General features: G+C 34.2%; 2 protein-coding genes across 2 annotated transcripts; both read left to right on the top strand.

Moving 5' to 3' along the window:
• The first annotated feature begins 1,032 nt into the window (after positions 1–1,032).
• Positions 1,033–3,715, top strand: LOC100369440 (E3 ubiquitin-protein ligase TRIM45-like). Its single transcript, XM_002741479.3, has one exon. It carries the CDS (start codon positions 1,121–1,123, stop codon positions 3,305–3,307), a length of 2,187 nt encoding a protein of 728 aa, XP_002741525.3. The 5' UTR covers positions 1,033–1,120; the 3' UTR covers positions 3,308–3,715.
• Positions 3,716–10,532: 6,817 nt separating this feature from the next.
• Positions 10,533–26,817, top strand: LOC100369296 (cyclin-L1-like). The gene is made up of 10 exons (XM_002741478.4): positions 10,533–10,759; positions 11,022–11,096; positions 12,092–12,201; positions 19,292–19,412; positions 19,633–19,697; positions 21,594–21,693; positions 23,271–23,375; positions 23,513–23,657; positions 23,941–24,037; positions 24,177–26,817. The coding sequence occupies exons 1-10, from the start codon at positions 10,562–10,564 to the stop codon at positions 24,661–24,663; spliced, it is 1,503 nt and encodes a 500-aa protein (XP_002741524.1). The 5' UTR covers positions 10,533–10,561; the 3' UTR covers positions 24,664–26,817.
• Positions 26,818–26,952: the final 135 nt, after the last annotated feature.

The raw sequence follows: 26,952 nt of genomic DNA on the forward strand, positions 1-26,952 counted from the left end.
AATTTAAAACGGCATTTGTTTGAAACAAAACTAAAATTAAGTCAAGGAAACCAGTGATATCTATCAAACTGCATTTCTTGCAAGTATACTTCTGAAATGGAAAAGGAAAAGTACCAGTCTGTATGTACTTCCAATTAGTTTTATACATATAAACATTGATTGGTACTGACTGATGTGTGTGAAAGTTACAAATATAACGGCCAACATTTTATTTTGTTTAATAACACTTACATAGTGATCGATGAGCAAATTCAGTTTGTGTTATTTTGAACTTTAATACATGATTTCCATATTGGAATATTTCATGATTTTGTGTGTAAAATGTCCTCCTTTTATAGATTTTTGGATTTTAAAATGTCGAACAAAGTCTTGCATGCACAAGGTTTTATATGACTATTATATTTATACATTCATGTATTTTGGGGTATCGTTTATTTTGCAATTACGTGTCAATATACAATCGTGTCGCAACTTTTCTTTAAACTTTTCAATAAACTTTAATTTAACTGTTGACTCAGATAGATTACACAATTCAAAAAGAGGATCTCTCGCGAGCAAACACTTCGATGACAGGACAATATTTCTATTTCCACCAGGTATAGAAGACGAGCGTATCTTGCCAAGCAAATCAACATTGAGTGATTGTGAGATCCAATCCTGACTTTCCTATAAAACAAACTTTTTATTTATATGGCTTGGTTATTTAAATATTAAGCATTATGAAATTACAAATAGGTGAAATTGAACAGCAAAACATTGCGATTTTGAAAAAAAAAAATGCTAACAAATGAAAAAGCGCCAACTACGATGAATAATTGATTTCACTTCCTTGTTTAATTACTTGTTTGCTATTAACTCTCTGATACTCCCATCTGACGGATCATTTTAATTCATACATGCAATAAACTTAAACGTTTTAAACTTTGTATTAAAACTTAAAGAAAGAATGTGATTGTAAATCAGTAGCCTAGGGGGTCATCTCGTCTAGGGTCAGGTTTTAAAGGTTACACCATTGTTTGCTGTTGGCACGTAAAACTTAAGTGAGTACAATCGTGCTGAGTAAGCAGTCTACATTAAAACAGTGCATGAACGAGTAAGTAAGATTCGCTTTACCTGAGCCATGGCAACATCTAATCCACCAGATCAATTTGTTGAGGAAATTGACGAGGACTTTTTAAACTGCGGTATATGTTCTGATCGTTACACCAAACCAAAACTACTTCCGTGTCAACATAGCTTCTGTGAGGAGTGTCTAGTTAAAGTGGTTGCAAAAAGTGGTCAACCTGATGTTGTTGTATGTCCGCTGTGTAGACGTAAACATGACATTCCCGGTGGCATTTCAAAGATAGAAGACAATCTGTTTATTAATCAGTTAGTTGAGGCGTTCAAAGTACGTGACGAGAAATCCTGTGTGTCGATAAAGTGTACTGCGTGCACCGAGGCAGACGTCACTAAGCGATGTTTAGATTGTACAATGGATGTATGTAACGTGTGTGCACGTGCGCATAAAAAGTTTCCAAATTGTAGGAATCACACAATAATAACGCAGGAAGAATTCAAGTCAGACAAGTCAGCTAAACTTTACTCATCTGTTTACTGTGATAAACACCCGGACAATCAGATAAAATTCTACTGTGATACATGTGAGATAGCGATCTGTCTGGAGTGTATTGTGATCGATCATCGTGATCATAAATACAGATATCTGAATAATGCAGCATCAGAATTCAAAGAGGAACTAAGTGCAATGGTGGATCAGATGAAAGTGAAGGAACAAGAAGTGAAAAATAGTATGGTCTCTGTACAAAAGGTATCTGATTCCCTTGAAAACAATTTCAAACAGGAAGAAAGCAAACTGAATGAGTTTGTAGAAAAGAAGGTTAAAGAAATACGTGAAAATGGCACAAAACTGATGAAGAAGATGGAAGACATGTATAAAGTGATGCAGAGTAACCTAAGAGTTCAACTGAAACAACTGGAGACATCCACCGATGATTTAACACATACACGGGAATTTGCCGAAAATCTGCTGACTCATGGAAATGCATCGCATTTGATGTCTGCTAAGAAAGGGATGTCTTCAGAATTACCACAACTACTAGCAAGAGACATTGCACAAGAACCTGCTGAAACGGACTACATTGAATTCTGTCCATCACAGAAAGTATATGATGATAGGGACATTGGGATAATATCAGCTCACCCCAGTCTCAGTATTCTATCTCATCCTAAGACTGTGAGAATCCAAGATGATATTATCGTTACCATGACAAGCAGGTTGAAGATGAAAGAAACAATTCCTCCTGAGTGTATCAAAACTGAAGTGAAAACTGTAAAACTTGACAAAATGAGAGTAACAAATAATAATGATGGGACAGTAGAACTTAAATATAAAACTGAGACATTGGGTGAACATGAAATAGTGATATCTGCATATAATAAGTCAGTTAAGGGGTCACCTGTTAACATATATGTGATACCTAGAAAAGGGTTGATGTGTAATTTAGGTGGGTTGGGTTCAGGTATGGGGAAACTACAGTCTCTGTATGGTGTAGCATTGACCAAGACAAAGCAAGTTTTAGTTAGTGATCATAAAAATAAAAGATTACAACTATTCTCTCTAGAGGGCGCCTTTCATTCCACTATTACATTCACTAATTTTCCCAATTCATTCTGTCCAAGGTATTCAGCTGTTTCAGATGAAGGTTATATATTCACTACAGACCGTATCAATAAACAGGTGGTTGTATGTGATGACAGTGGTAGACTAATAAGGTGCTTTGGTAACAAAGAGTTACAGAATCCATATGGTATTGCTATCAGTCCAACAAATGGGAAAGTGTATGTTGCAGATAGATGGTCAGATTGCATCAGATTGTATAGCCAGGAAGGAGATTACTGTATGTCTTTTGGTAGAAAGGGAAATCAGTCTGGAGAGATAAACGGATTGAATGGAATTAATGTTAATTCTGATGGAAATGTTGTTGTGCCAGAAGAGAATAATAATCGAGTACAAGTGTTTGACCCATTTGGCAAGTCATTATTCAGCTTTAAAGGAGATAATGAGGGCAAGTTAAACTGCCCAGAAGACGTAGTGACTGACAGAGAGGGGTGTATGTATGTGTGTAATTATGGCAATAGTAGAATACTAAAGTTTGATAGCAGTGATAGATTTGTAGATAGAATTGACAGTGACAAGGATGGAGTGAAGGGCCCTCAGGGTATATGTTTAACAGATGACAAACCATATGCTAGAGTCATAGTTGCAGAATACAGTGGACATTGTGTAAAAGTATTTGCACAGTGAATAGATTCCAGAGATGCTAAACTGACTTGAGAGAATTGATTAAATATAAAGTGTAAGATAAACCAGGGATTGTTGGTTTTTATAATGTTAGAGGTTGACCATTAGAAACCTGAGAAGAGAACGAAATGTTGTGTAAATTGTTATTTTTGATTTACTCAATTTTGAGCTGGATTTTTTTCTTCAATTTTACCTGTGGATTTGTTTCACTTCCCAGAGTTTGATTCACATCCTTTCCAAAAGAGAAAATTATAATGTAAAGTTATTTTTCAGAAATTATGTGACCAAGCAGTGTCTTAAATAATGCATTATGCAAATCTGTATTCACGGTTATTTTTTGGTACGTACCATTAAATCTAGGTGATATACATTGCATAAATTAGTAATAAATGAATACTATTTTGTACGTAATCACAACCATTTTGTTTTACCATGAATTGACAAAACATAATTCATTATAAATATCAGTGTTTCCTGGAATACATTGAATTTCACTTAAGCATGAATGTTTTTTTTACAAAACATGTATAAACCTTTTATAAATTTCAAATGATAGTTGAAAATATCTTAACCAATCGCAATGCCTACTGCATAAATCATTCATGATTGAGGCTGGGAATTATGGGTAATGGACTCAAGTTTAGCAAAGATACCGGTAACTGTTGATTTGAATAACCGCAAGAGTTTTCCAGAAATATTGTTTTTCATAATTTTTGACATAATCATTTCATGCTTGAAACACTACAGTCTTTGCACCATGTCATGTTTGATGTGAATTGTTAGTTACTATGAATACAAAGAAGTGGTGCATGACGAGTGTAGCGCTTGACGTGAAATTCAGTGTGATATTTCTCAGATTATTAATATTTAATAATGTATGTGTTATTGTTTTGAGAATGTCATGGTGATTACATCAACAGATAGTTTTACATATGACACGCCAAGAATGGATTCATCCCCTGAAATCATAAATATGCACATCAACTTGTCTCTGGGCTAATTGTCCCAAAATAAACATTTCAGCGTGTTCTTAACCATTTTTTTCAAATTTATTCCAATTTAAAATTTACAGGTATCGCATATAATTTGTCATTGTTACACAGTTTGCTTTGAAATTTGATTCACAATGACCAAATTTGGGGGGGTGTTATTTTTATGTATTTTTGAATTCCAATCATATTCACTTGTAACTAACCGTTACCGATTTATTAAAAAATAAAATCACATAATTTAAATGTATAATATCACCAGATTCTCTGGTATGCCTGGGTTTAATTTATTCAAACTTATAATTTACAGGTATCACATATGATTTACTGATGTACAATAGTTTGCTTTGCAGTATGATTCACAATTTCCAACCTGGGAGGGGGGGGCATGTTGTTTTCATTTCTATGTGTCTCTTCACCATTTTTGGATGTACATAACTAATTTTGTTCAAAGTTAGTACAAAAACAAAACATAATGTTTACAAAATTCACTTCAGTTTTTTTTAATGACCTTTGACCAACTGGTGGCTATTTTTATCCCAAAAGAAAAAATTCTAACATGTCATCAACAGTTTCTCCAGCATAGTGGAGATTTTATTGGTTTTATTGATATGAACATCACACATGATGGTTACTAACACATCTGTTTTGTCATTTGATTGAAAATAACAGAATGACAGCCATATTGGTTTTATTTTTATGAACCATTTATCGATTATGCAGTGAGGGCATTGGTTAAAGTTGTCTTTTCTTGATGTGATTACATAATTTGATTCAAAATTGTGAAATTTTGTGTTTTTTCATGTAATTTACCGATTCTCGGATACACTTTCACTGATTTTTTCAAAATAATTTCATCATTTTGAAGCACTTTTAGATGTTTAACTGTAAAATGTTTACATGTAGATTTGAATTAAAAGATGTGATTTGCTAATGTGAAACTCTATTGTAACATTCTCTCTGTGCAAATTATTGATTGGATGACGCTAAGGTCATTTCAAAATAAAGATCATTTTCATTCGCATGATGTTAAGATCAGTTACTGTGATTGGTTAAGGGCTTTTCAACTGTCTTTTTTGGTTTCTAAAGTTATTTAAATACATAAATCATAAAGCACATTCATGGGCATTCCGAAATGGATAACAAACCACGAAAGTAGTTGTTATATGCACAATATTAATATTTTATCTTTATAAATGTGGGTTTTCTTAGTGTATGCATCTTCACTTCACTACTATACCTTGTAAGATTTCCCACTATAAACCTATATTCATTGTCAACGTAATCAAACACAATGCTCGTGGCTCTGGTGCGTTTCCATGGTAAATGGGACAGAATGAGAAATAGAACACCAAATCACATGTTCATGTCAGTTAAGCTGTAACTGAATAAAAGTCAGAAAAATCTTAAATTTGAAATAGATTTGAGCCATTATAGAAACACCGATTTATGGTTCAGCTCGGTACCCCAACTAAATCATTCAATTTAACTTGCATATCAGCCGTATGAAATGCCATGTCTGAAATAACCAAATTTATATGCGTGTTGCACATGTGGGGGTAATCGTGTATACATTGTATACTGTTCAGGGTAGTCTCAATAATTATCCCAAAGTACAGTTTTCTAAGAGTTTTCGACGTTTGTTTTCACCGTGATGGTTACCAAGCGATGAAAATGCCTGGATATCCGCCCAAGAATAACTGTTGAACTACCCAAGTAGTTTTTTTCATGTGCCAGATTTTGTACCTTATTGTGTCATTTTTAATATCATTTCAGGTACATCATTATAACAGCCTCTGACAAGCCAGCCATAAACTCAGTCACCACTCAATAGATCACTTATAAACTCTGTATATATTGTGTTTAGAACATCGTGGTACAGTTCAATGTTAAGTCAAAGTAACAGACATGAGAAATGTATGTAACACACACGAGTCTCAATGAAAGTATTTTAACCCTGTTACGAACTTCGTATTTATAAGGTCACACCAGGAATACAATAGTTAGCACTTTGCGTATTCATACAGAGTAAGAATGTTTTCTGATGATCAGTTGCTTCAGTTTTGTCAAATAATCACAACTATGAGAATTTTACTTTTTTTACTTCATGATGACAGCTGGTCACTTGAGATTCAGCAAGAGGCGTTAACAGCTGCTACAGGCCGAATCACAGCGCAAGATGCCCTGTCACAATGACCGTAACGGCTAACATTTATCGGTTTCACCGAATTTCTGACTCTTCGTATTACTAAGTAATGGAATTCACATGATGCAAGACATATATTGAAAACGGTGTTGAACAACGCGGTATCATATAGGGTGTATTTTCTAATAAAAATAAACAGCGGTGAAAAAACTATATTTTTGTCTTATATGTATTCAAGTTGTTCGAAGAGCAGCTATAATTCCCAATGAAGACGTTGATTTTTTAAGCTCATCATGTAATATTTGCGCTGATTGGAAGCATATATACGAGGTGGAATATAATACGTTGACAAAACCTGTCAACGAACAAGCTGCTCTCTGATTGGTCTGAATGTCAGGGTTTGATAGCCAATCAAACACACTCTTCGCCTTCGTTCTGTGCCACTTCAAGTTACATGCTTTCAAAAAAATATCGTTGGGGGCAGTATACACAACCTAAAATATGGCAACTGGGTACCAGCGGCCGGGGTATGGGATGAGTAAAGGTGAAATTACATGATCGGCTGTAGCCGGCCGGCAGTTTTAAAAATCGGCTGACTGAACGCAAAAAAAAAAAAAAAAAAAAAAAAACGTGTTTTTTTTTCCCCCATCTTCAATAGTCGGACGACTTGCATCTACACGACCGATTATACTAGTTGGTGTAATGATATGGCCATATGCTATTATGCCATAGGACAGAGGCTTCGTGATTTTATGCAATAGACCGTTTAACATTGTCATGCGATTTATGACCAATTTTATGAAAAATTATGAGGATTGTGAACTATAGACTACCAAATTCTTTATATTGATATAATGTAGATTGGAAAATACAATTACTGAAGATCACATCAATACTTTCTGCAAGCCAAATTAGACACAAACTATTCATTAACTGTTTGAAATGCAGTACATGGCGTAAAGTTGCAATTCTTCGTATTATATGCAAATCACCTCCTTCTGATTGTGACCACCATGCAACAAATGTAAAATCTGATGGCAAGTCATGAAATTCCAACATAATTTTCATCGTTGTATGAGATTTATTTGCAGTGGTCAATTTTTTTTTTTTTTTTTTTTTAAACAAGGGGTGGGTCACTATTTTTTTTTACAACGGTGAAAATGAATTTCCTCGCCCTCCCTCTTGAAGTAACTGACCGTTCCCTAAATTAACAATTGTGTAACATTGTCATATTTTACTAAAAATAAAAGAAAAAAATCTACTCTATATAACATGACACGCCAAGATGTCATCTTCGCTTCCCATAGTATCAGCTCATTCAACATGTGACATAATATTACTGTAATCGCTATCATATCAGTGTCAACTGGTCTGATGTCCTAAACAGCTTGGATGTAAATAATGCGTATAATACTTTTTCGTCTATTTTTAGCACTATTTGTGACAAAGTGGCCCCCTTAGTCAAGATGAAAAAAAGATCAAAACTACCCAAGAAGCCATGGATAACGAGGGGCATTACAAAGTCAATCAGACATAAAAATAAACTATACGAGAAAGTGGTTAAGAGTAATTACAATCAAAATCGCCTGTCTGCTTACAAAACCTACAGAAATATTTTAACAACTATTCTTAGAAAATCTAAAAAAAAATATTACTCCAATTTAATTAATCTAAATAAAAACAACCCGACTAAACTCTGGAAAACGATAAATGATTTAACAGGTAGGGCCACTGGGAATGGTGGTAGACTGCCTAAACTACTTACCATAGACAACCCGCTTTCTCAAACCATGAATATTCATGACCCAATAAAAATAACTAACTATTTTAATAGATTTTTTGCTAACATTGGGGAGGAACTTGCTATGAATATTAACACATCTGCCGATCCCTTGGACTACTTTACAACTACCAATTTGAATTCCTTCTTTCTCCAACCAGTTACCATCCATGAAATAGAATCTGATCTAAAATTATTAGACCCGCGTAAATCTTGTGGCCATGACTATAATTATTCCCGTCTTCTAAGAGATGCAGCCCCTTTCATTAAAATACCTCTTTGTCACATTATAAATCAATCCTTTATGTCTGGTGTGTTCCCCGACCAACTAAAAATAGCCAAAATTACTCCTATTTTTAAAAAAGGTTCACCCTATTTGCCAGGTAATTACAGACCCATCTCAATCTTACCCGTTATCAGTAAAATTATTGAAAAAACTCTGCACAAACAATTATCTTCCTTTCTTAACAAATTTAATATTATCAATAAGCACCAATATGGATTTCGCAGAAAATACAGTACCAAGCTTGCGTTAATAGATCTTTTCTATGAATTAATTAATAAAATTGATGATGGTAATATCGTGATGGGGGTATTCCTGGATTTTACTAAGGCCTTCGACACGATAAATCACAACATTCTTCTTTCCAAATTAAGTTCCTATGGTATTCGTGGAAAACCTTTAAAGTGGCTTGAAAACTATCTATTGAATCGAAAACAGTTTGTTCAAGCTGATGGCCATACCTCCTCCACTCTTCCAATTAATTATGGTGTGCCACAAGGTTCCATCCTTGGACCGTTACTTTTTCTAATTTATATAAACGATATTCCTGCATCATCAACTTACTTCCAAATTAAATTATTTGCTGATGACTCAAATCTTTTTCATTCATTTTCCAGTAACAATATACCCAGCGCTGAAGTTGATTTACATTTAGATATGGTGAACACATGGTGCAACACTAATAAACTTACAATTAATACCAACAAAACTAATTACACGCTGTTTTCCTCTAAGAAACAGCTGGTAAACAAACAAAACATACATTTAAACAATGCAGTTCTCCAGGAAGTCGATACTACTACTTATCTTGGTGTGGTGATAGATAAACATCTCACATGGAAGCCGCATATTAATAGAGTTTTAGCAAAGATAACTCCTTTAATTGGCTTAATTGCTAAACTCAGACATACACTTCCCAAATACGTTCTTATCCTTCTGTATAATTCTCTAATTCTTCCTCATATCTCCTATGGTTTAGAAGTATGGGGTAGTACGTATCGCACATTTCTGGACCCTATATATAAACAACAAAAAAAGCTTGTTCGTATCATGCTATTTAAAGACTACTGTGCACATAGTAAACCTCTTTTTCAGTCACTACGTATTCTCAATATATATGACCAATTTAAGTATCAGCTATGTACATTTATACATGACCTACAATTTCACAGATTGCCACGTGACCTTAATTACTATTTCAATTTCCATACTCACCATTATCACACTAGGTCAAGGGATAATTCAAACTTTCTTCTACCAATGAAAAAGACAAATTTGGGTCAGTTTTCAGTCGATTACCAGGGAACTAAAATTTGGAATAGCTTACCCCTGGATATCCAATTGATTCGTATTCGAGCAAATTTTAAAAAAGAAGTGAAAGACTATTTAATCCACTGTAATCATTCATAGTTATATTCCAATATGTATATATAGATGCATACAAACATGTATCGGTGTGTAAGCAAACCATTGTAAATAAGTTTTTTCTGTCTACTTGATTGCCCTTTTTAATAAATAGCTATTTACAAATATATTTTGATGGGAAATAGACTAGACTAGCTCTGCATGAGCTAATTTCTGTTTCCCAGCCATAGATTAATATTATTATTATTTATCAATATTTATTAGTTATTATTTATTGCTGTATTGTTATTTTTTATGTAATCTATGGCAAATAAACATTATTATTATTATTATTATTATTATTATTATTATATAAGGAAATAGGTGCTCATTTGAAAGGGGTTTTCTCGGTAATGGCGACGTCATGTAGCTCCCAGCATGCACCTGGTTGTTGCCTCGGCACTTTGTTCAATTCACATGTATACGTTCGCCTCGCTACCAAATAACCACCTCAACGATAGTTGGAATTTCAAAGGTATGTTTTATAATTGTAATTTTTAAAGACGAAAAACCTGGTAAATAACCACTATGTTATAAATAATCTGGATGTCGAAGTGTAAAAACAAAAAGTGGTAAATTTTACATTATTGGCGTATTGATATCGACCTTCAATAATCACATGATTCCTAACGTGCATGAAACGTTGTTAGTCAAAATGGCGGAGAGTGGTCAGAAACCAGAAAAGACGTATGGAAAAGTCGCAATTACTCTTGACAACTGTATATTGCCGATCGATAAGTTGTCACCAACCCCTTCTATGATCGATGGACTCGACATGGAGACAGAAATTGATCTCAGAATCTTGGGATGTGAGCTAATTCAGACTGCTGGAATTTTGCTGAAGTTACCTCAGGTTTGTGAAAAAGTAAAATGGCTGCCAGTAATCGAAGCCTTTTGTTGCAAAAAGCGTTATAATTCATGTACTCATTTTATTCGAACATTCAAACGCAGTCAGCTAAATATTGTAATATTGTGTTATTGACACGGCAATCGATGTCAACTGTTTTTACATAGTTTTGTTCACGAATATCTTACAGTTTCGTCATGTTCATAATCTCGCGATCGTGTTTAACTGCGTTACTATTTCATTTGCCATGTTCATTTGTTTCCAACAGGTCGCAATGGCTACAGCCCAGGTCATCCTACAAAGATTTTATTATTCAAAATCCTTTGTGAAGCACAGCATGGAGGTAGGTTTATAAAATGTCAAAGTTGATTGACCTTGAAAATGTCGGATGTGATTGAGTAGATGGATGAGTAATTCAATATTATCAAGGATTTATAAAATGAGGGTACTCAAGGGTGTTATATGACATAAAGATCTTATGAGAATTAAAGTAAACTCAGGAAAGGCGATATGATCTCAATATTGCAATACAAACCTATATTTCTGGAAAACCTGACGTAATATAACTCTGTGAAAGAACTGATTCATGATTATCTCAAACCACTTTTGGTAGTGTCCAAGTTTATTTGCAAAACATGTAATTCCCCAAGTCGAGCCGACGTCACAAACTGGTCAAAATCCGCCAAACATTGCCAGCAACCAATCACAGAATAGCTTAAACAATAGCTTTTCTTGACGATGTTACTTAGCAACGTTATTTCCCCCATGCTAACTTGGAAAATCTTTTGTTTTTGTCTTGTTTCCGGCCTGTCTTAGAGAATACATGCGTTTTACATTGGTTTGTGTTTTTAAACTTGATTTTTGTAGGACAAGCCATACTTATATACTTATATCAGTGTAGACATATTTTAATTATTTAAAATTTTCTAGTATAGTCCAGTTGGGCTACGAATTTTAGAAAATACTGCAAACACTGATTATTCACTGTTTTTTTATTTCACCATTTTTGCTAATAAGAGAACTAAATTAAATCAACATAAACATATGAAATAACAATTGAACTAAAAACCTGTGAATTTGCTCAAAAAGTCAAATAGTAAAATTGAATGCCAGTGAATATAAATTGATTTACAGTAGTATTCCTGGCACATGCATCTGTGTCCTTGGATTCTGCTCAATTTGTAGCTTTGTCAGTTCTCAGTTTTGATACAAGGTGGTTTATTAATTTTACACTCAGTCACAAAGCCTGTGGTTAATATGAAAGCCTTGTTTTATTTACACTTCACATCTTTAATAATCTTTTCTTCCCCTTCCTTCTAATTCTATCCCAATCCTTAGACTCTAGCTATGGCATGCATCAACTTGGCTTCCAAAATTGAGGAAGCTCCAAGAAGAATAAGAGATGTCATAAACGTATTTCATCATGTGCGACAGAAGCGACATAACAGGTATGTATCATACGAAATAAAGTTATGTGCCTGTTCTCAGTTGTATTTCAATGGGAGGGTTGAACAACACAGTGTCATCTGACTAGATTCACACAGAAATGTAAGATTTCTATGAAGGGGTTAAATATTATTTCACTGTCTTCTGTGTTTTTCAATTAATTCCTAGCTACAGTTCAAATCCAACTTGACACATTGCCTCCTACTTACTGCTAATTATTTCTATATGTGACAATTTAAACTGGTCTCGACTAGAATTAAATAATTTTACTAATTAATTTAAAGATCAAAACTATACATCAATACATAATGCATCGATACATAAATTACAGAACCGTTTCTGTGGTTAAAATAGAATTCAGTATAAAACACAAGATTTGTGGTTTATATGCACTTCTATTGAAGATGTGCTTTTGGTTTACATTTATTTTGAAAGACATTTAGGAAAACTGCCTTTGTTGCCTCAAACTGAATGTTTAAGCAAGTTCTACCTACATAAGTGTAAACACTCAACACAATGCCTGCCAATTTCCTTTTTTCCCTCCCAATTAATTTTGGTGTGTCTAAAGAGCTTGCAGCAGCCAAGGTGTCAAGTTTTAGACTTGGACTGTACCATACTACTTGCCAGAGTAGGTTCCCATAGGTATACAACTGACAGTCACATACTAGTTAGAATTATAAATATAAAAAAAACAAGCTTGTCTAAAATGGATATGATTGATGAGAAAACCTTTCTTTTACAGCTACTTTTTTGATTAATTACTACCTTTTTAGGCATCACATGTACACGACACAGTACATACTACACTGTACATTTCTCTTCTCACTCACTCACTCACTTAAATAAATTGTGCCATCAGTGTATATTTGTACTTCATGCATTGGTAAATAATGTTGATCATATATTAATACTGTATTTTTCCCTTTGCTGTAAACTTACAGCCTCATCCTCAACAACTGGTTTCTGTGGCAACCAACTTGAGAGGTGTCTTCCTTGCCCCTTGGTTGGTTTGTTATCCGCACTACTTGGACAGTGATCACCGCAACATCTGAAGGCAAGACACAAGGATTGTGTTTTTCTACAGAAGTGTTATCAGATAGGGACGCTATGTCTGGTGTGTAAGAGCCAGAGTGTGTTTGTATTATGTCGTATATTCACTCACATGCTGTATGCTGTACATGTGTGCAGTTTACTCTGCTGGCAGAAAGTGAAACAATTGAATTGGCATTGCATTGTATGTATGAAGACAGGTCTTTTGATATTCGTCCCAAAGTAGTGGAGACCAGGTCTGTTTGTCAATGTACTGAATTCATCATTAAATTCAAATATTATGAATAGATGAGATTGAATAATTAAGGCTGATCCAGTGTTTAAGAACGATGTAGATCAAGTCTCCATCGTTCTATGTACAATTTTAGTGTATGCTGCTTTTCAAACTTAAATTTGGACCAAAATATTTTTTTTATAATCTGGTGCAAATTTGGATATCCCTGAAAAAAATATGGAATTGTCACTGCAAATTTACATATGAATATTAGAATATGTTTATTGATTGTTTATTTCATTATGGTAATTGATAATCAAAAAATAGGAGTGTTCTTAAAGAACCCTTTCATCAAAAAACAATTTTTGGGCTCAAAATCTCACGACCTTCTTCTCATTTGACAACGGCGCTCTACTGTAATGAGCAATAATTTGCTATCCCCTTGTCAATTTATGTTTTTGTATCCCTTGCAGGGCTTGAATTTCATAGATTGCCCTTTGATGTTATTTCTATAAAGGTAATTTCATGAATTCAAGTCTTGTAAATAGATGCCCTCTTCAATTTGAAGATCAAGCCCTGCACTTGTTTGATTAAAAACATTTTTCTGATTTATTAGTGAGCAACTAATTGAGATTTAGTTAAGATTGAAAAATAAGGCCAATCATAAATGTACAACTTATGGGATATTATAGATTTAATTCATTGAAACTTGGCTTGTGCCTCACAATTGTGCCTTCAACTACATTCACATTAATTGTCATCAAACAAAGTATTATAGAAAAAAAAAAAACATTTTAAAAAGCAGTAGGCAAACAGATAGGCATCTTACTTAAAGAAAATAACCTTTAATTCTTTTATGAACTACTTGGCAGTTGTATTTAATGATTATAGTTCTGGATAAAAAACAAAACAAAAAATGAGACAATAAGAAAAATGCTTGTACCTTAGATAGCAGGCAAATTTGAACTACCTCATTCATAGAATTATCTTCCAGTGACCTCCACTTCGCAAAATAAAAAGTTTTCAGGGAATGAGCATTAAGCCCTCTAAAAAATATGCTTGATTTTAATTTTAGCTTCCCATGTTTGTGTAATGATCTGTAAACTGCCCAATTCGTGACGAGATCCAAGAATAAGTGAATTGGTGACCTCTTGGTCACTAAGCATTGTAGTACTCTTGTTGCATATGACAATAGGTTAAAATTATTATTGCCTGGATATGTTTTCACTGCAATGCACCAGTTTCACCAAGCAAAATGTTATAATAAAATTTTGTGTTATGTCATAAATTCTTTTTATGGCTAATTAACAATTTCGTTTTATTGCAAATTAACGGTGTTGATTTGCAAAAACAAAAATAATGTAAACATTGGTCTGCTGGTAACAAGTGCATTATATTTTATTTAGAACATTGATTAGAACTGTGTCCAGTGAAAAAAGGTTATGTTAATGCAATCAAATTGGGGCTATTATGGAAGTGATGGGTACTTGATTGGAAATGTACCCTATGTTAGTCTAATACAGTAATTGTAACTCTTGCTTCCCAAAGAGAAGGATCCGTGAATATATATGGCAAATATAAGAAAGCCATTATAACGCTTTATGTAGTACCATAGTGTCAACAAGCTTTGTCTTGCATGACCATGTTTATTATGTACAATCCTGAAGCTAATGTCCCATGGTACAATGAAATAGCATTATTTTGTGTGTTACAGTTAAGCTTTTTGAGAAACGTGTCCCAATATTTCTTGAAAATTACTATTTTTTAGAACAATATCAAAGAAAAATGTCATTTTTTAACACTTTTCAAAACCCAGATTTTTAAATAATTCAGAACAACAAAAAGTACTCCATCAATAACAATAAATGATTTTTCAGGCTAGATTTTGAGATATTGCATAATATCTCTGCCGTAGGAACCTATGGTAAAAGTGTTATAATAGTGTCAAAATGGCGACTTTCCACTAAAATACAAACATCATTTTCTCAAAAAAAAGCTGGTGACCCCCAACTTTTTTCAATATTGCCTTGCCTTGGAGTACAGTTTATTGCAAAATGAATAAATTCTGGATATTTTAATTTATGAGTAGGCTTCTACCTTAAGCCATGCAAAAAGTGGCAATAGAAATATATTTTTGTTGGACACTCATAATTCATATAAAAATTCAAATTCATATAAAACATGTTTTAAGCACAGTTATATGAGTGAATAATAAAACTGCACAATAGCTTGCAAATATCCGTAAAATGGTGGTGTTAATACAACTGAGACAATATGTTTATCACATGATGTATTTGTAATTTAGTCTTTAAATAGTTATACGCTGATATAGTTAAATACTGTGTAGGCATGTATTGTGCTGGTCTGGCTTTTAGCCAGCTGCCTGTCATTTTAATTAGGCATAAAATTTGATTTGTCATGATAAATTTCTACAAACCTATCAACTTTTGTTTGGGAATTTCTAGTTTGTACAAAATATCTATAAATATTCAAAAAGTCTTTGGCAACAGATGATTATCTTGCATTTCAATATAGATTTTAGACAGCCACTTTTTGGGGGGGGGGGGTGATATAATCCTGGCGTTGGTCAGTGTGTCTAATAAGACTGATTCTTTATAATCCTGTAGTCAAAGTGAAATCCCTCAATTCAAGTTCAGTTTGTTGACTGTTGAAAATAGGTCTTCAAAAAGTGTATGTGACTTGAGGCACAAACAGTTTTGGGGGCCCCTGGATTTTCACGCTTATTCTGTGAATTTCATTTTACAAAATTACAAATTCTGCAAACTTAGACGTTAAGATAGTTTTTCTGCTGCGTCAAATGACACTCCATTGAATTAGCATAAATTTGTGTCAGTTGCGCGACATATAGGCTAAAAGAACTTGCAGGCACTGGTCATGGATTTAGTTCTGTACTTGTATGGCAGAAAAATATCACACGAGGAATGATTTTGTAGTAATAGTGTAGCACTAAAAAAGTGGATTATTAAATGAGTTGGATTAGAAGTAAAGTAAAAGTAACTCCCCTAAAACCAAATGGATTTTTCATTCTGGCATTGAACCCAAAGGGGAAATAATTAACTGTCTAAATTAGTTTCCTGAGATGGTAAAAAATTTGTTTCAGTGAACATTACTGGGTAATAATGTGTTTCACTGCATGTTAAGAATTGTGGTGTGATCAAAATTACGCTTCAGATGTGTTGCATAACTGATTTGGACATGTTATCACCCCCCCCCCCTACCCACCCTCACCCCCAAAGTACAAACTATAAAAGCAAAAAAAACGCTTTGCTAATTTCAAGGAAATCTAATCCTTTCTCAGTGTTCTCCCCAGGAATTTAAACCACTGTGGCGGCCTAATTTGCATATCATTTACATAATAATAGAAATTGACCAAAGCACATTTACACCCACACAATAAACAACATATATTTTCAAAAACAAAGTGGCAGATATTTATTTGCTTTACACAGTGTTATAAACACTTTTATTTTGGGCACTTTTGTAATATTAATGAGCTCCGTCACAGTGCAAATATTTTTGTTTGGAGTCAAAAAATTACGTTTCACAACTTAGAAGAGTTTGAATTTAAAAATGAAACATTCTCAAAATGCAAATACTGCAGACTAAAAAGAAACAAATAAATTGTGAAAGATTAAATGAAACTCATCTGAAACGTTCCAGCCAGGATTATGTTCAAGACTTTCATGATCTTATTTACTACAAAATTCTCCTCCAAAAAAATCGACCACGTAATTATTTGGCGGATTGTTGGTTATTATTCCGACCATCAGCTTCTACAACGTTTACATTTACAATAAATGAACGAACAAATAACACTTCCAAACAATCATCAAAGTTACGGCGTGACATAACTTACTTCGCGATGTTATACACCGGTTATACCAATAATTCCTCTTACTCGGTCATGATGCCATGCAAAAATTAAATACTTCTTTTTTTATATGAATAAAACGTAAAATTTTAACTAGTTTTATCGGGAGAAATTATTTTTGATCACTCGATCACTTCGTGAAAAACACAGACCCGCCATGATAGCTGTGACGCGTTAGTTGACCGCATATGTCCTTTGACCCGGTGGGTCAAAAACGCCATTAACCAATCAGAATGCCGCATGGTAATGCCGGTAGAACCCGAAGTTTTCCGAATGATCGTGATCATAAAAATTACATTGCGGAAGTAAAGCGATGTCGTAGCACGATGTGTTGGTATGGATTTTAGATGAAACCTGCATGATGGTATTCGAAAGAGGTGATTAGCAATTTTTGAAAGGTAAAAGAAGTCTTGAAAGAAGAATTTTTACATGATTCACGATGATAACAGTTCAAATGTATTTTACCCAATCACGCAATAAACACCTTGTTTTTTCTTGAGTAGCGTATTAAACTGATCGTGAACTCCGCTTTGCCCATGTTACATCGGGGTGGAATTGATTTTGAATGAATTTTAGCTATCAATCTAAAGACTGCATCTATCATCAGAAAATATTTACTTACAAACAAAGAGGTGCTAATTTTACAAAATTGACTTGTATTGTTTAAAGCCGATACCACATCGCACGACTATGTCTTTTGTTTACAAGTTATTATCCACGACTGGCAGGATGCTTGTCGGTCGGTACGTAAGTATAATAACAATATGACAATAGTCGGACGCGTTTCCGTGGTGGTCGCTAATTTTGAGTGCCGGTCGGGCCGACCAGCGTGACGAAATCCCCAATGAAAAAAGCACTGTGGCGGTCTTGCTAATCACCGTGGCGGTGTCAGACCGGTGTGGCGGCAAATCGAAGCACTGTGGCGGGACCGCCACGCTGTTTACATCCTGGGGAGAACACTGCTTTCTTTAATGGTAGCCAACGAAACAAAAACCTTCCAATTGTGAAAATTCATATCAATGATAATTTTACAGTTTACATTAACTTTTCACTGTTCGAACAGAAACTGTTATTTGGCTGTGCTCATTGTCACAATGTTCATGTGTTTACAATATGTAAACAAGTTTCTTGTTCATCCGCAAGTTTTCAAATCAAATGTGAAAATACTGAGTAACGTGTTAAGAAATAATAAATTAAATTTTGACACGTATGCTATGCACATATGTTTTCACAGTATATTTCATGATTTGAAATCACACTTGGGCGATGATGGCAAAAAAGTTGGATAATTTATTGTTGCCAAATGAAATTCACAATTGGTAAAGTTAGCTGAAACCCAGTCTCCTACCTAAAGAACTGTAGTGAAAATGTCACAGCTTGACAAGAATTCTGTGTTACTAACAACTGGATGTGCATTCAGTCTTATATGTACCATCTGCAGAAGTGTTTTTTACCCTCATTTTTGATTTTGCATCTTTGTTATCAATGCGAGAGTGCAGGGAACACCCAATTTAAAAAATCAAGAGTACATTTACCAACTGCAGTACAAAATTTATCCTTGCTTGTTTTTGTGTTCCCTCATTTTCTATGCAAGAGTATAGACCCCCCCCCTCTCCCACACTCTAAAAACTCAGTGGCAATGCTGGCATCAATACAATACAGTTTTTATTAATGAACTAGTGTTAACAAAATCACTAATATTTCTCCTGCAATTAGGTCTAGCTGCCAAGAAACTAGTTAAGGGTGAGGTGGGGTGTAGAACTCCATTTATTTTCTCATTTGTAAGCTTTGTTTCTTTGCTCCAAGACCATTTATAAAGTTATTCCTATCATTGCTATAACTTTGGCATGCATACACAACATTGGACACAAGAAAAACCGACATTGAATTTCGGCTGTAGGTAGGAAAGGGAACTGACCACGTTTGTTCTCTGCAGGCCTGTCGTGCCATTGGTGCTGGACCAGAACTATATTAATCTGAAGAATAACGTAATCAAAGCTGAAAGGAGAGTTTTAAAAGAACTTGGATTCTGTGTCCATGTCAAGCACCCGCATAAGGTAGGTTTCTTGCTCTATTCATATTGTGTTGACTTCACTATTTGGTGGTCTAGATTTTTGTCTAGATGTATATGGAAGATTTATGTCTTGTGGTACTTGTACAACACTTGTGACATTTTACCTGGTTTTATCCTAGGAGATGATGCTGTCATTCAGCTGTTATTGTCATACTTTAATAAGAATCTGTATGAATACTATTCTCTGATACTCTTTTTCGCAGATGATTGTTACATATCTGCAGATTTTAGAATGTGAGAAGCATTTAAAACTAGTGCAGACAGCATGGTAAGTAGTAATTTTGTTCTAGTATACCAGGTTTTGTATTAAAACCAATGCATCAAGTTTTAGAGGACAAATTCCAATCTTGTATTCGGAACAGTTAGGCTTAGGTTGTAACAAGAACTCAGCGTGCCTTATTACACTAGTTGTATACATGAAAATGCTTTTCCCTAAGGTGTTAAAATTGCATTTATTAATTTTGATTCAACAGTTTTCAACATGGTCAGATTACTGTAACCATTTATTTTTGCGAAAGGTAGAGAATTTTGATACCTGAAAAATATATTCACTGTGGTAACGACTTTCACCATTCACCAACACAAAATATGAAATGGTATGCATAAATTCAATACAGTAATCTGATTAGACAAATTTCGTCACATTGAGTAATTTGATGTTTCCTGTTAGTGGACCTTCACTTTTAACACAACCCTTTGTTAAATAATCACTACATGCATGTCATATAATCACCCAAAAATACCATCAAAGTACAAGTTTATAAGTATTATGTCAAACTATGATTTGAGAAAACTTATGTACAACACTAAAACCTGCAGAATTATGTGTCAGCAGGTAGAGAGAAAAAATGGGTAGTAATGTGGTCATTCTGTTGCTTCTTCACTGTGTCGTCTGAAGTTCACTTATAATTCAAATTTATAAAAAGAAAGTCTTCAGTAAATGTGTTGACACTGCTGACACAGTAAAGAATAACGTGAATTTGTGATGCATTGGTTTTAGTACACAGATCTTAATGACCAGGACCAATGGTAACATTTTATTTTTATCTTTATTCACCCTTTATAGAGAAGTTATGTAGATTACTGTTATGGTAAGTACATTTGCACCAAGCAAAACACAACTCCTGTCTATCCCTACGGCTTGAGAGTTTAGCCACTCAACTGCCAATGGATGGGTAACTTTATCTACCATCGCGTTCTTTGGACTGTATCATTCTGGGAATTGTACACCTCTGCACTTGCCAAGGAAAGGATGACAGCATATCTGCACAGAGTATTTCTCGCACATCAAGAGGAGGTTGCCTGTGAGGGATATCGTAACTGCTTTTAAATGGCAGTGTTTTTTTCTCAAAATTTCCTGCTTAAGAAGTATAGTGAATAATCATCATTGTGACCAAAACATTGGTTGATGCAGCAGTCTGTATTACTGTGTTTACAATGAAGAATACTGATCTGTGCCATGAACAATTTGTGTGCATTTATTTATTTTGGCTAGCATGAACTTTTATTATTAACCATGTTAGCAAAGTTTATTGCAGACTGGGTCAATAATGAAGGAATAACTCTTCTACATAGCTGATAAAACAGTGAAGATAATCTTGATCCATGTTGCAAGAAACGTGTGGATATTAGGCTTTGTGATAAGCTTTCCAGGATATACATTGTAAAAGAAAAAAGAAGAAACTGGACATCAAAAATCAACAATGCTTGGTGCATTTGTAATTTTACCTGACTTTGTTTCAGTTCTGTTGAGTGTTAAGTCTGGACGATCTGCACTACGATATGACCACGTTTAACAGTGCTTGACTGTAGTAGGGACTTTCTCTGAAAAAAATATTAATAGTAACTCAGTATGTTTACTTGATGTGTATGGAAGTGTATGTTTGCTTGACGGCCAGATACCAAGCTCAATCTAGAATTCCTGCCATATTTAGATATAGTACGTCAGCAGATTGATTATTGAAAATATATAGAATTGATTGAATTGCAATTACTGGGTGCAAGGGCATCTGTAATTCTGATTTATGAGAATGTCTCTGCTACAAATCAAAGCTCTATTAGACAAAATGAAACTAGATCCACCTAGACAATCCTGATTTGTTAAGTGGTCAGTGTTTTTTATAGTTTTGTTGCATGTGGAATGTTCTCTTCTGTTTTCTTGTAGGAATTACATGAATGATAGCTTGAGGACTGATGTATTTGTGCGTTACCCTCCAGAAACCATTGCTTGTGCTTGTATATATCTAACTGCCAGACAGTTGCAGGTAAAGACACAATGTACCATATTTGTCTTCAATTATTTCAATCACTTCAAGTTCTAGTACTGGAAACTGAGTTTCAAGCCATTGTTCTTGCTCCATTCTGGTGATACATTATTGGCAATATTTTACATTACAGTCTGACGCTTAGTCACTGTAGCCTTTATTTTAAATACTCAGTGAATGACCTGTTTTCAGACAGTCTAGAAAGTTATACAAAAAGTAACATCCTTTAAAAAACATTCACAGTTTGCATTACGATCAACAGAAAAATAAAACAAACACAAATGCATCGCTTAATAGTAAATTATCACGGTAGTGAAATCCGGTCATGCTGTTATGATTATTACTCAGTAGTTATTATAATAACGCACAAAAAATAAAATCCAAGTAAAATTCAACTTAAATTCGTAAGCGAATGATTCCGGTCGCATGTAAACGCTCAATTGATGCGATACGATATCCGCCATGCTTCCTGCTTCGTGTTCTTTGAGCTGATAGGTCAAGTTGTTAATTACCCAATCAAAATGCTGGTTGATGCCAATGTGATCAATTTACCATAGCTCATTTAAATATGTATGTTAATGTATGAACGCATCATCATCTTTTGGCTTTGATTTTGGTGGAAAACTGCTTATTTTGTTTTTTTCAAATCAAGAAATTAGTTATTTTTGGAAAGTTAAAAATTTGTTAGAAACAAAACCAATTTTTTTGCATAAAAGCCCATCATACAGTAGCAGTGGGGGACTTCCGTGATCGTGTCTATCACTACTATCCGGTAGTCGATCTGCCGGGGCCACAATCATTACGCACCAAAATTTCAACTTTGTCTGGCGCTTAATTAAAGTGCAAAATACGATGTTTTCGTGGCACTGGCTAATTGAAGGTGGCGCTCAAGTGAAAAAAAATACGGTATTAAATATTCATATTTAAATTAACCCCATTGCTACAAGAATCAAATGTGTTGTCTGGTGTGTGTTACTTGCAGCAAAAACAATCGCATTGTGTTATTTGGTATATAAAATATTTCATGTATATTGCATATATTTCATTATCTTTACCTTTGCAAATTATTGGCATGTTTAAATTAAAGTGGCTCATTTGTTGTCTAGTGTGTTTATTGTGAATAAAATACATTTGAACATGTGTTTGGTAGGGCACATGCACATGGAAAAGATTTGTCAGCTAACTTATTTGCAACAAGTTTGGAATGAATAGTTGTATTGTGAGTGTAATTTTGAACCGTTCCATTATCTGCAAGGGGGAGGAGAACATGTGTAAATAAAAGTAATAAATGCATTTTGTGACGTATTAATGTACGCAATGAACGTAATAAGTCACATAATAAACTATTTATTTAAAATGAAAAGGATTTTTATGCTAAGTTAGTTAAAATACAAATAAGTTTCATATACCTGTGCTTCCTGTGTAAAAATAAGTGCAAATAAATCCCCCAAATTCTGCAAACCAAATAATTTCAAACAACAGTAGCGTGGACACAAGTGAGAAGACAAAGTTAGTGTTATTATTAATGTATATAATTCTGACCAAGATTGTATAACACTCCACTATTTTTCTTGCAGATTTCACTGCCAACTCGTCCTCCTTGGTATTCTTTACTGGGTGCTAGCGAAGAAGAACTGAAAGAAATATCTTTGATTATACTACAAGTTTATTCTCGACCCAGAGTAAGTCTTGCTTAATTATTGTTGTTTAAATGTTATGTAATAATAATGTCTGATTTTGCCTTATAAACAGTCTTCCATTAAGCATTGATTAGTTGAATTCAGATATTCCTAAATAAATGTCTGTTGTTTCCTTACAGAAAGCCTATGAGGACCTAGATAAGCATGTTGAAAAGTGTAGAGTTACCATCCAGGAAGCTAAAATGAGAGCAAAAGAACAAGCAGCAGGTGGGAGATCAACAGTTGTAACTCCCAATGCAGGCTTCTCTCCTTCTTCCAGGCAAAGTAAGTTTAAACCAACTATTCACAAGTTTTCACACTACCGAGGAATTCAAAACGATCTCCAACATTGAGATATAATTAAAATTATTAAAACGATTACTTCTTATTTTCAAAATGTTTAAAATATTTTTCATAATAATCACTTTACCCTAATTAAGTTTAAAAAGTTTAAAATTATTGCTAATAACTGTCTTAAAATGTGTTTATTAGAAATGTCTGATTTTGTCTTTCCATTAATAATTCTTTGTCAGTCAAGGTTCTTTAACACTGTGTTCTTTGATTCCAGGCTCTCCAAGATCTGGTGCTGTTTCCCCTCATAGTAGGTTAAAGAAAAAATTGAAAGAAGATGGTGCGGGAAGTTCTGCTGGAAGTATCGGCAGTAGGTATGTGAAGTATTGTGGCATATGCAAACTTTTCACATATATTTTTTGTAGTGGAATTATTTAATTTATGCAACAGTTTTGATTAGAGGGTTGTGTGTGCAAACTCGTAGTAACAAATATTGGATTTTCTTTGTTTCAGAGAGAGAAATGGTCATCACCGTAATGATAGAAGTCGTTCACGAAGTCCCCGTAGTAGATCACATACACCGCTAAGAAATTCACACATTCATAGTAGATCACCTTCACATCATAGCTCTAGTCATAGTAATTATAGTCGTAGTCCGACCCATAGTCATAGCCCACATGAACACAGAAGTAGGTATGATTCACCACATAAACATAGAAGACATGATCACAGATCACGAGATAGAGACCATAATAACAGGAGCAAACATTCCAGTTCTCATTCACGAAAAAGGAAAAGGAGCAGATCTCACAGTCGTAGTCGCAGTCGCTCAAAAAGTCGAACACCTCGTGCCTATAAACATAGACGTTCCCCACACCGAGAGAGGAGAACCAGACGTGGGTATTCTAGATCACGGTCGAAAGAACGGTCGCATAAATCATCGAAAAGAGAACGTGTACGAGAAGATGGTCATAAATCAAGAGATAGACATCGGAGGTAACGCTTTGTAAATGTTGGGCAGGGGGCATTATTTTTTGAATTTTCTTTACAAGCAAGTATGTTGTAATATGTATATTTCTAGGTTTCAAAAACACTGACCAAACCACATCAGAATAGGCACAAAAATATCCTGTTTGTTTCAGGAAAGCATGATGTATCACAATGCTAAAATATTACAAGCCTTTCGAATGCTGAATATTTTCAAAATTTGAACAAATCGATGGGATAAAATTGAAACCAATGTAAATATATATGTTTGTAGATTTCAATTTTGTCATTGATGTACTTGTTTTGCACTAAGTTTTGTGTCCCATATCTATGCTTTCTCAAAATCTTGGACCTGGGATGTGTTGAAGCTTCTTATTTTTATGTGGTAAGCAGCTACTACCTAACAATACCAGTATTTACAAGTGATCTTTTGCATTCAGAATCCTACTGAAAGACAATTTATATTTAACCCATTTAGATTTTGAGTTTACCTGTTATTATTTACACTTCCGAACTAGTTAGCTTTAAATGTATTTAATAAATCCACTTTAGTTTGAACTTGTCTGGGGGAAAAAGGGGGAAACCTGCTAAATCTTTTTAACTGCATTTTGGCAATAATAACAATGTTAGGCACTGACCACTTCCCTCAGTTGCTAATAGCAACCTGCAATGATATTTAGTTGTAATTGTCACTTCAGTCACCAATGACTAAGACATTTCACATACTGAAATGGTCAGCCATTCAAAACATGTCATTGCTCGCTAAAAACCATCAGAAAAACATTGCCTAAAGTTGCATTCTAACTTTGTATGTATGACGTGTAGAAAACATTACTGACCCCTATAAGCACCAGAGCATTTGGTTCAGCATGAGAAACCTTATTGAACTGAAATTAAATTTAGAAGCGTCTCCCAAGATGTATGCAAAATTGCAAATATTTGATTTGATGTTAGACACCATGACCTTATTTCTGTCAAATACTAAGCTACTTTAAAATTTGTTGTCAGACATACTAGTTTTATCATCTATTGTAGTGATCACAATAATCTGTTAGGTGTTCTGCATATGTGTGAATGCAACTTTAATATCTAGATTATACAAGTCATATTTCAATCATGCTATGTGAATCTGTAATTCTTCCTATTTGCAATGTTGCTATGGTAATTGGCCAAAACAACAGTCTAGTGTTTGCCACCATGACTGAAAACTATTTTATTATCTGGTGGAAGCCTAGTTGATGTACATAATGACGCTAATTTATTGGTACGTGGCGAACTCCTAACTCTGGCGGCGCCCTCATTTCCGTTCTACTCATTCTGGCTTTCACCACTGCCACACCAGACTTGCATATGTTCTGTAATTTGCATAAAAAATGTGGTGATATATGCGTACAACTTTTATGACTTTTCATGAAATAAATATGGCGATGTTCATAAATATGAAATCATACACCAGAAAGTGTCTTTAGGTGTAGACATGTCACTTTTGTACAAGACCTGTTTTTTTCCCAAAGTTTACATATGGGATGTTTCAACACTACCGTAATCTCTCCAAATTGCAAGATTCAGATGAAGGGGAAACTGTTTATAATAGTGAATATTTAAATGATTTCAAATTAGTGTACAAGAATTTAAACGCCTTTGATTACGTTCTATTCTTTATATGCAAATACGGTGTGGCAGCGGTGAAAACCCAAACGAGTAGAACGGAAGTAAGAATGTCACCAATGTTTGGATTGTAGATACAAGGGTTCAGACATGTTAATATCATTGAAAAGATACAAACTGTATTTTGATTTAGAAGACTTGGTTATGCCTTCACTTTATGTAACATTGATAGATTTTCAAGTGATCAACAAATCTGGCTGTGGAGATTCCATTTTTCTCAGCTACGTCAAATGAGATAAGTCAATTTTACTCGCTTTGTGTATCCTACCTCCAGTAAGTAATATTTATCTACATAGCTGTTTGTAAATACTCTACTCTTGTTTTGTTAAAACCTCTACTTGTTTTGTGGTTATTTTAATATAACCAACTTTTCTAATTTAGTATTTTTGGTTTCAATCTTACTTTCTGACCCAGTGTCCAGGTGTATAGTGACTTTAAAACATTTATACTGTTAAAATACTTATTTTGATGCTTTTGAAAAATAAAAGTAAAAAAATGATTTAGTGTTGTCTTGTGGTGTTGTATGTGAGTGAGTGATGTATTGTAACATTGATTTAATTTCTGCCATACTGGCTCAATATACACTACATGCTAGACTGGCAAAGTCTGGACTTCTTTTTTGTTTTACGAAAAA

This window comes from Saccoglossus kowalevskii, chromosome 15 (assembly GCF_978046115.1).
Source record: "Saccoglossus kowalevskii chromosome 15, keSacKowa6.1, whole genome shotgun sequence".
Taxonomy (NCBI): domain Eukaryota; kingdom Metazoa; phylum Hemichordata; class Enteropneusta; family Harrimaniidae; genus Saccoglossus; species Saccoglossus kowalevskii.

Bases quoted from the DNA above. Each gene is read 5' to 3' on its own strand.
- LOC100369440 (XM_002741479.3), top strand. From the start codon at position 1,121: ATGGCAACATCTAATCCACCAGATCAATTTGTTGAGGAAATTGACGAG.
- LOC100369296 (XM_002741478.4), top strand. From the start codon at position 10,562: ATGGCGGAGAGTGGTCAGAAACCAGAAAAGACGTATGGAAAAGTCGCA. The intron at 19,698-21,593 runs GTAAGTAGTAAT...GTTTTCTTGTAG, and splicing joins AAACTAGTGCAGACAGCATG to GAATTACATGAATGATAGCT. The intron at 23,376-23,512 runs GTAAGTCTTGCT...GTTTCCTTACAG, and splicing joins AAGTTTATTCTCGACCCAGA to AAAGCCTATGAGGACCTAGA.